Source organism: Galeopterus variegatus, unplaced genomic scaffold, assembly GCF_000696425.1.
Source record: "Galeopterus variegatus unplaced genomic scaffold, G_variegatus-3.0.2 Scaffold2722, whole genome shotgun sequence".
Classification (NCBI taxonomy): Eukaryota; Metazoa; Chordata; class Mammalia; order Dermoptera; family Cynocephalidae; genus Galeopterus; species Galeopterus variegatus.
The window spans coordinates 42026-52078 of record NW_007728833.1 but is presented as its reverse complement, the minus strand read 5'-3'; the positions used below and the strand labels follow the sequence as shown (position 1 = coordinate 52078).

The following is a 10053-nucleotide window of genomic DNA, read 5'->3' as shown; positions in this document are numbered from 1 at the left end:
AGACACATTCAGACCTCAAAAGACAATATTACTTTGTTTTCCCCAAAACACTGCTTTACTGCCCCCCTCGATTCAGATAATGTGTCCTATCCTTTTTATGCAGAAGTTGTATTTCCCACAGTCACCTTCTCTCGCCTATTTTAATGATAAAATGATAAACTGTCATTGACTGAGCATCCGCATACCAGATATTGCACTATGAACTTACGCGTATAGTACATTTACTCCTCGTAAAATCCTACGAGATAGTACAATTGTCTGTATTTGCAAATGAGAAAAGTAAAGCTCAGGGGAATTTGATAATTTCCCCGGGGTCACACAGGAGGTGCAGAGTAAGTATGCAATCTAGTTCAAAATTTAGTTGTGATGTGCCAATTTGCTCCAATATCTTTTGCTTCTTTGTTGATCTTTCCATGGGAGGCACAGAAGTACCGACACCAGGGCTGATGAAGAGTGCATGCTGTACATCACTAAGCAAGAAACACACATGAAATTCCAGGTAGATTAAGCCCCCAATGCACTCAGGTCTGACAGTAGAATCTCTTTCTACTCAGCAGGGAACATTTGTTTTTGCACGGCCCTTAGATCTATCTCACAAAGCTATATCAGTTACCTGGAGGTTTGAGGCTCTTTCGAGAAACAGCTATACATTTTGATTCTTGAAAACACATTTTTCTTCTAGTACCACCTAATCCGCTTACACCCTATTGATTTTGCACTTCAATCAGTGCACAAACAATTTCAAAGGAGTCCTCTGAAGACAAAAAGCATTTCTAAACCATGGAGGACGGTGAGAAAAATATCTAATTTATAACAACAGAATTGGAAGAAAGCTGTCTGTTTCAGAGACTTTGATTGTATCTGGTCTTCTGTCTACAGTAAACTTTATGCTGATTACCCAAATTTTCTTTCAGCAAAACCCTTAAGACTGCATCTCCGATTTTCAAAATAAACAAGAGTAGTGGGCTTGCAGTATTTCCTTCATACTGCATTCACAGATGCAGAGATGACAGGATCTATTTGTCTCTCTCTCATCTGTCTTCTTCACCAGCCCCCACGCAGGGTAGCAGAGAAATTATTTAGTCCAGTTTAAATGAGTTTCATCTCAAAATTTAATCAGTCCCTTTAAGAGGCATTCAGGGTCTCATTTCTTCCCCTTCTTTGTTTCTCTTCAGAGGATGTTTATGTAAACAGGGTAAGGGGGCTTGGGGACCTCGTGGCAATGGGCAAGCTTAGGATCTTTGGGGAGCAATGTGGTCAGCCTCCTCTGGTCTCTGGTGATGACTAAGACCGCCTGGTACTGTCCCACTCCCCACCGTGGCATTTATAGCTTGGGCAGGCACCCTAAAAGGGTCAGGTCAGAGCACAGACTGCTACCCAGCTGTCTCAGCAGCTTCTCAGGTCCTGCTGGCCGCAAACTCCGAGGTTTCTGCCCTAGCTGCCAGCCAGCTCTATGGGCCGCTCATCTTTCCATTGCAGCATCCCTGGAAGGCCCTGTCTCCTTCTAAGTGTCAAAGCCCACAGCCCTGGAAAAGTGTGGGAATCCCAGCCCCCGGTGCCTCCCTGGACCCCAGAATCAGTTTGGCATCATGACCTCTGAGGTGGCTGCCCCAGGCTGAGCAGCCACTGCCATCCCCACAACTCTCACTTTTCTCCTGCAACTGCCCAGTGCAGGCCAGAGCCCAGACTGCAACAAAAAGCTCGATTTTCCTGCTTCCTTCTCCATCCTCTCCTCCCATAGTTCCTCTAAAATTGAAGGACAGAAAGGAAAAAGGATCCTTCTCCTTTTGGGTTATTCTTCTGCTTTGAGATCCCAGCCTATGGCTAAGCTTTAAGTGACCGACTGGAGTATCTTTTTTATTCTAAAGAGAAAATTTGGTGATCTGAGTCTTCTGGGCTCAGCTCTCAGTCTGCTAAAGAAAAGGAGGGTTTTTTCTTGTTCTTCCTGTTTGCCTTTCTTCAGTAGCAAATCCTAATCTACTCCCAGGTGGGTGGAGGCTGCAGGTCAAGTCACAAGGACTTATACTCAAAAAGAAAAAGAAAAATCAAAAAGATGTTTTAGATTCTGTATTAATCCTGCAGCACCAAGGTATGTTTCACAATTGCCCTTGTTTCTTTCCAAATGACAGTGCTTCTATACAAAATACCCATAGCAATGCTTCCTAGCCATCTAGATTGCAGAAAGAATCAGAAGCTGGAAATTAGTAACTGCCCATAGAATGCCTATTGGAAATAAGCAATAATAGAGGTGAGAAATACAAAACCTCTAAATCAGAGACCCGAGTTCCATCCTTGGCTCAGTGAACTTTCTCTGCAGCTCTGAGCAAATCACACGCCCTTCTCTCTGTGCCTTGCTTTCCTCATCTGAGAAAAGAAGGGCTTGTCCTAGGGGATCTCCAGGATGTCTCTTCTAATAATCTACGCTTCCAGAATGGAATGCAATATGGAAAACAACAATTTCCATTGAAATCAGGTATGATAACATGCACTGATAGTCCTAGGGGATCTCCAGGATGTCTCTTCTAATAATCTACGCTTCCAGAATGGAATGCAATATGAAAAACAACAATTTCCATTGAAATCAGGTATGATAACATGCACTGATAGCATCATTGCTAATATGGAGTTAAGAGGTCATACACGAAGGAAGCAATTCTGAGCACTATGGAGATGTTATCTAGTGAACATAGCACCATAAGCTCTCATGAAATTTATTTTTTCTGAAAAGGATTATGTGTCCTCCTTGGAATGTGACTTGGTTCCTCATATAGATAGCAGTCCTTTTCCTGTGCCACAATATTGTGGGAAGAGAAAGTAGAATGAGGCCCCACTCCTACCTTCTCTGTACTTGAGCAGAATGTCCCAGAGGCTGCGACGTGAACAGGGATCCACCCCGCTGGTGGGCTCATCCAGAACCACGGTCCTCGAGGTGCCCAGGAAAGCAATGCCAAGTGACAGCTTCCTCCTCAGGCCTCCAGATAGGGCTCGGGCTGGCTTGTGCTGATGCCCAGTTAACTCCACGTCCTGAAGAGTCCTGAAACAGGAAGAAAGTCCTCACTCTCCTCCCCAAACACTTTAGAGCTTTGCTTTGGATTTTGCTCCATAAGTAATGACTCGCAGTGGCTGAGCTCTTTATAACTCACACATATATCAAGGAGGCTTGGATGCTATGCATGCACGTGAGTCTCAACAGAGCCCATGGCCTTTCTTGAGGTTCAGATGGAAGCACATCGACAGACTAAACATGATGCTGGTACCTACCAAGCATTGTTGAATGGAAAACACCTCCATTGTCTCCTCTCTGGTGAGCATTCTCTTCCTTTCATTCATTTTTCCTGCCAAGCAGGGCCCTGCATCCCTACAGACAGTATTGGAGGATGGCAGAATGGCAGATGGGGGCCAGTGTGGTCAGAAAAAGCAGAGCAGAGGCCAGCTCCACCGCTCACCAGTCTAGCCCACTGTGCACTAAGTCTGTACCACCCCACCTTCCTCACTGAGTAACTGGGAAGTTTACATGAAATGCCACATGCAAAGTATAAATGATCAGTTGTCCTAAATGTAAATATAAGCCTTTGTGCTCTTGAAGGGAACTTTAAGTCTTGAGAGTTCCAGATTTCAGACACCTAGCACAAAGCCTTCCCTGTGTGAAGCTTCTCCCTCTTTCTGTGGATCCGCTCTCTTTTCTCACAAATAATTTCCACTCTCTGCCACCTGTAACTCCACAGGAATACCCACTTCCCCCAACCTCCACATCACCTACTTAAATCTTATTCATTGTGAAAGACCCACTTTATACAACGCCTTCCTGAAACCTTCCCTGGACCACAAAATTCCTCTCCCTGCACTAAAGGTGTGTGTACAATTTCCTGATAGCCACCAAGTGAAGTGACAGTGCCATTCTGCAGTCAGCAGGAAGAAGGCCAAGCAGGTGGAGGATTATAAGGGTTCCATACAGTTGAGCTCCAAGAAAAGTCGGGTCCTAGAATCTCTCAGAATCCTAAGCAAAGTCCTGAGTGAATTTCCAAGGACTTGTTTGCCTGTTGACTAAGTAAATTTTTCATGTTTGTTTCATTATTTATATACTTCCTATCCTGACCCAGAAAGAGCTCAAGCCAGAGTCTTAGCGTCTAGTTTTCAGTCTATGCACTTTGTGTTCAGTCTAAGTCTTACAGTGCATTTTCTGCTGCTTGAATCTCAGCCTAAACTTACAGCAGTAATTTATGTGCCTGCTTTTCAGGTGTTCCCGTTGTTGACAACACCCCAGTCAGAAAGAGGAGGACAAATGGTTCAGTTTCAGCAGGCGACTGCCTTGACCCTACTATCTACCAACACCTCACTTGGGTGATGTCAATACAGCAGAGGAGGAGAACCCATTAAGCCCAACTTAAATACATTAACCAGAGATCAGTCAGCAGAGAAGTCAAACAGACAAGAAAACAAATCAGGAATATGTCACATGCTCTCTAACATGCATGTTCTGGTTACATTTATAGGTTAAGCCAAAATGCCCTCCTTTCTGTGTTTCTTCTATTTACTTCACTCAGGATGCCCAGGATACCCTCTCGGGAGCCCACAGAGCTGCCTCATTGCATACCCCACATGCCCAGCACTGGGATTTGGGGGAAATGGTTTTGCCCCATGCTATTTTGCGCCCCCGCCGTGTGTTCCATCACAGTACCCTGACTGCACAGGTGCCAGACAAGGTAAGCAAAACATACCGTGCTTCTATAGCCAGAGTATACAGGGGCTGAGGTTTGCTTTCTGTTAACCCTCACGCAGCTGGCTAGCATTAAACTAATGAATCTGTTTCACTCTGTACTTTTGCTTCTGTTTTCATTGGAAGTCTGTTTTTCTGACACACTTTGAACTTTAACACACTAATACATTTTATGGTCAAATTTACCCATTTTTTTTGTTTGTTTCTTTTTTTTAATTCCAAGAGTGATTTTGGTTTTTTTTTAAAACCAAGAGTGATGGGTAATAATAATGGGGTGGAGGGAGTGAGGATAAGTCTGTTTCATTCATGTGCATTGGGAAAATAGAACGGTTTGGCCAGGACCTTTGCCTCAGGTCCAGCTGGGTGTGGTTCAGCACATCCTTTGCAAGCAAGTGTGTGTGTGTGTGTGTGTGTGTGTAGTTAGTGCACATGCACGCCAATGTATCTTTTTAGTTTTGTTGTTATTCTGGTGTTCTTCAGAGAGTTTTAGTGAAGCAGGCGGGCAGCCTCCAACATCCACCACGCCCTGCCATGCTTTCCAACCTACGGCTTCCAAGGACCTGTTTGCCAGTTACCTAGCTCGTAGACCTGCATGTGAGGGGTCTGGGGACCCAGCCTGGCATTGAGGGGTCTGGGGACCCAGCCTGGCATATGAAGGGTTTGTGATCCAGTCTGGACAACAGGCTTGAGGGGTCTGTGAGCTCCAGACCCAGCCCTAGCTCGACAATTGGTCCAGTCGGCAGGATTACAGGCAAGTGAAAGAGCTTTACAACTGGCAACATCGGCAGGATTCTGACAGCCGTGTAGCACTACAATGTGTATTTTATAAATTCTTGCAAGATTGCACAAGGGGTCTCTATCATCACGGGTGGGGGGAGGGCTGCATATCAAGGAGAAACAGACCCTTCAGAAGATAAGAGTCATGTGGAGAAATCACATGTATATATCCACTTAGAACACAACCAGATAAATGTTACAGAAGAAACATAAACAAAGTGCTACAGGGAACTCATAGAAAATTGTGAGTGAAGTATATTTACTCTCTTTTTTTCTTTTTGGCAGCTGGCTGGTGCAGGGATCCGAACCATTGACCTTGGTGTTACCAGCACCACACTCTAAGTAAGTGAGTTAACTGGCCGGCCCTGAAATAGAATCTTCTACTCTCATCACCATACAATAGAATCTAACTATGGTTCTGAAGAACATCGTTCATTCATTTCACAAACTCTTTTCCATAGAGGGAATTCTGGCCAGTTTTATTTTTATTTTTTTTATTTAATTTTATCACCAAACCTAGATAATCATAATTAACATTTATTAGCTATGTAATCTACACCAGGTACTATTGTAAGCGTTTTGTTTGTATAAATTATAATTCACACAACCTCCCAATGAGGGTTTTCCTTTTATTAGAACCACATTATATTTGGGAAACCCAAGATACAGATAGGATATATTGTAAAAGCTTTCTAAGCAAGCAGTAGAGCTGGGTTTGAGCACAGGCAGTCTGAAGCCAGAACACACATTTGCCATTGCAACATGCTGGCATCCTCTGGGTCACTGTGACACCCATCAGATATACCTGTTACCACCTCACTCCTCACATAGACTGCAGCTTTCCCAAGGACAAGGCCTTTGTCATATTATGTCTGTTTTCCCAGAACCAAGCATGGAGCCTGATGATAATTAGTATTCCTGATATTCTGATCAATGAATGTAATATCCACTAAGGTAAGTGGGGGTCAAAGGACTTCTCTTGTTCTCCATGGAAGGATGCATTCCTCAGACTCTGAGCCACTGAGGTGTTGTCTGGGGTCAGCACAACAATGTCTGCAGATCTACTCTTGGGGCAGGGAGAGGACTTTGTTGCAAAGTACAGTCTTTTCCACTTTGCTGGTTTCTGGGCACGGTTCCGAAGCTTAGATCGGACTTAAAGATTAAAGAAGAAAACGTTTTTACCTGTTTTTACCAATGTTTTTACGTGTTGAATTTTCTTTAAAATCCAAAGTTATCTAGGGGCTAGTATTCTTCCAATTATTGATTTTTAACATACCAAAAGGAAGCAAGTAATTTCTGCAAAGCTAAATTTCTGAATTCAAAAGGAGGGAATAGCCCTATAATTGAGAACGTTGCTAGGCAGCAGGGCAAGGAGGAAAAGACTTTCTCGTATCAAGTCCCAATTATGTGCCACAGAATGTGTTTTAGATGCTGCTTTTCAATCATCCATTCATTTATTCAACAAATGTTTACTGAATCCCTACAATGCACGGTGCCTGCCACCAGTGACATATAGAGAAATAAATCAAATCTCGTCTCTGGTTCAAGAAACTCAGAATCTGGTAGGGAAGATCAATAAGAAATTATAAGAATATATGAGTAGATAATGATAAAGTCCCAGGAGCTTTGCAGATGCCCTCTGACTCCAGAGAAAGTAACAGAAGTCAGCCAGAGGGATGGTAGGTGTTGGTGAGGTGTGGACGTCTGAACAGTGTGTTCCAGGAAAGGTGGAAAAGCATTTGCCAAGGCTTGGGGAAGAAAGAATGGCATCTATAAGGAATTAAAAGAATCTGTCCCTGAAGTACAGGGAACACCATACAATGACCTCAGATAAGACAGGAGAGAGGGGCTGGAGCCAGAAGATGCACCCATCATAAATCCTCCTATATGATGGTGGGTTCTTTGTTTCTCTGGGTCTAGATTTGGGGCAGGTAACCCCTTCCATCTCACTGTGACCTTCAGTCCATCTTTCCCCTTCTCCCCTAAAGCTCCAACCTTGAACATCACATCATCAGAGCACATGACCCACCCCCCTCGTTGCTGCTGCCATCCGCCAAGCCCTGAACCTGCTTTTGTGCACTGTCCCTTTCTCCAGTTCTATTCTTAGGGATTTCAATATTTGATACAGCATATCCTCCCTTCATCTCTATTGACCCCATTCACTCACCACCAAGGTGCACCCTAGACCTCGTCATCTCCAGCAATCACATCTCCTGCAGCATCCCAGTTCCAAGCATCCTCTTCTGACCACCACGTCTATTCTTCCAGCTAATCCCTGCCTCCAGCAAGCACTGTCCCTAGCCCCCTTGAGATCCTTCCTCCCTTCTTCTCTGAGTGTAAAGAACATGCATCATTACAATCACTTCTTTGCATACATTCTTGACCCTGAAAAGCACTTGCACTGAACAGAAGTGCCCACCCACTCTGCTTTGCCCCCTACTATCATATGTGAGCCAGCTGTGCTCTCAGGAGAGTCTCTTGTCTAGATCCCTTCCCCTGTTCTGTATAGGACAGTGTTCCAGCAAGCCCCTTTCCCTCCAGCTCAGCCCAATCATTTATTCTCTGTTGGATCATTCTCCTCAGTGTAAGACATGCTGCTGTGTTCCCTGTCTTGAAGCATCCTTCTTATGACCTCACTTTTTCTCCCAAATACCATCCCCTTTCTTTGTTCCCTTTTGCAGAAAAATTCTTGGGAAGAGGTCCTGTTGCCAGTGCCCCTCATTGCATTCTCTCCTTAAATGACTCCAATAAGACCTTCATCCCATCATGCTACTAACATTACTCTTCTCAAGATCACAGTGACCTCCACATACTAAATCCAAAGGTCTCTCCCAGTTATCACTTTACTTGACCCTCGACAGCACTTGATACACTGATTACTCCCTCCTCAGTGGGCTTGGCTCTTTCCCTTGTCTTCCTCTTTCCCTACTGGTCTCTCTTTCTTACTTCCTTGGCTGGTTCTTCCTGATTTCCCCATGCTCTTCATGTTGGAGTGTCCAGGGCTCAATCCTGTGTCCTCCCCTCTACTCTACCTGCACTTACACTATCAATAATCTTATTACTATCAATCAAATCTGCTTCCCATCTAACTTGAGTTGCAGAGTGTACAACAGAATTATAAGTGGTAATGTTAACTCTGTAATAACACCTAATTGATTTAAAGGACTGACAAAGTTCCTCTCTAGACTACCCTTATCTTCTCTGGGCCAAATTAAGGGCAAAACAGTAATGACCTGACTCTTGGCAAATGTTAATTCTAAAGATTCTACTAGGGCTGGCACCTCCCTTGAACCCACGTTTCAATGAAACTGCACATTAAGGAAACCAGGCAGTACTACAGGAGGCTAATGAGAAGCACGTTGGCTCTAAATCAGTCGTTTTCAGTTTTCCCTCCCTCTAATTGAGAACTACTGTCCTAAAACATGATCTCATTCTGACTGCCTTTGTGCAAATTGGCTTTGTTGCTAGGGAACATGCTGTGAGCTGATAACCGTTAGGGTTGTCTGGCACCCACAGGAGAAGGTGAAGCCTGTGCAGGTTGATTTAAGCTCCCAGTCACAATCACAATAGAATTTACTGTGGTCCAGCATAGATCTGTTTTTTGAAAGTAGTTGACCTATGACTTTTTCTTAGAAGAAATTAAGTTGTACACAGCCAATTTGCTATCTAGTAATATGTAGTCCATATAATACCTAACCATTTCTCATCAAGTGACTACTCAAATTTAAAATAGGCTTAAATAATACAAAGTAAATATTTCCCTGTACACCCAACTGCTCTCTGTCATCAAAATCATTACTATTACCAGCCACTTTCTGAAGACCTCGTGAGATACGAACCAGCCCACCTTGCAGTAGAGAATGCCCACTTATGTACACCCAACTGCTCTCTGTCATCAAAATCATTACTATTACCAGCCACTTTCTGAAGACCTCATGAGATACGAACCAGCCCACCTTGCAGTAGAGAATGCCCACTTACAAACACTTCCACAACAATGTGAAATTTGAGAGAGGGGAACAGGAAGAAAGAACTACTAAGATAAAATCTGTGGTACCATCCACCACTTTACACAATGGACTTCTGTCCCTCCAGGATTTTTTCCACCAGTCCAAACTCCATTTGCATATGACCCCCATAGTGTGAGCATCTGTCTAGAGAGATTTGATCTGTCCTATATATGCACTTGACATACAGCTGGTCTCTAAACACAGCCACTTATTTCAACTTGAAATCATCAAGTTGAAACAAATACTGGTCCCTTCCAAGTGTGAGAAAATAAAATTGTGAGGTGCGACAGTGCATACTGGGAGAAGTGGTTTGTCATTTCCCAACATTGCACTCCACTAAGAGACTGTCGAGGGTGACCCGCAGCACAGCTTTTACCCACGCTTTGCTTTCAGACCCTGCTTCCTGGGTAATGTGCGCCTCCACTGTGTTTTGGGCTTCTGGTCTTGTTTTATTTCTTGGATCCACTTAAGAATTTCCATAATGGGCTGGCCCGGTGGCGCACTGCTATAGTGCGCCGCTTGGGAAGCGCGGCGGCGCTCCCACCGGGG

The 10053-nt window shown here is 44.1% G+C and overlaps 1 protein-coding gene across 1 annotated transcript in view; it reads right to left on the bottom strand.

The window, feature by feature from the left end:
• Positions 1-10053, bottom strand: part of LOC103598729 (ATP-binding cassette sub-family A member 13-like) — a gene marked incomplete at its 3' end in the record, with an annotated part of 258136 nt that overhangs the window by 224213 nt on the left and 23870 nt on the right. Inside the window, exon 9 of the mRNA XM_008582776.1 lies at positions 2838-3034. Coding sequence (XP_008580998.1) covers positions 2838-3034 — 197 coding nt within the window. The remainder of the gene's footprint in view (positions 1-2837; positions 3035-10053) is intronic.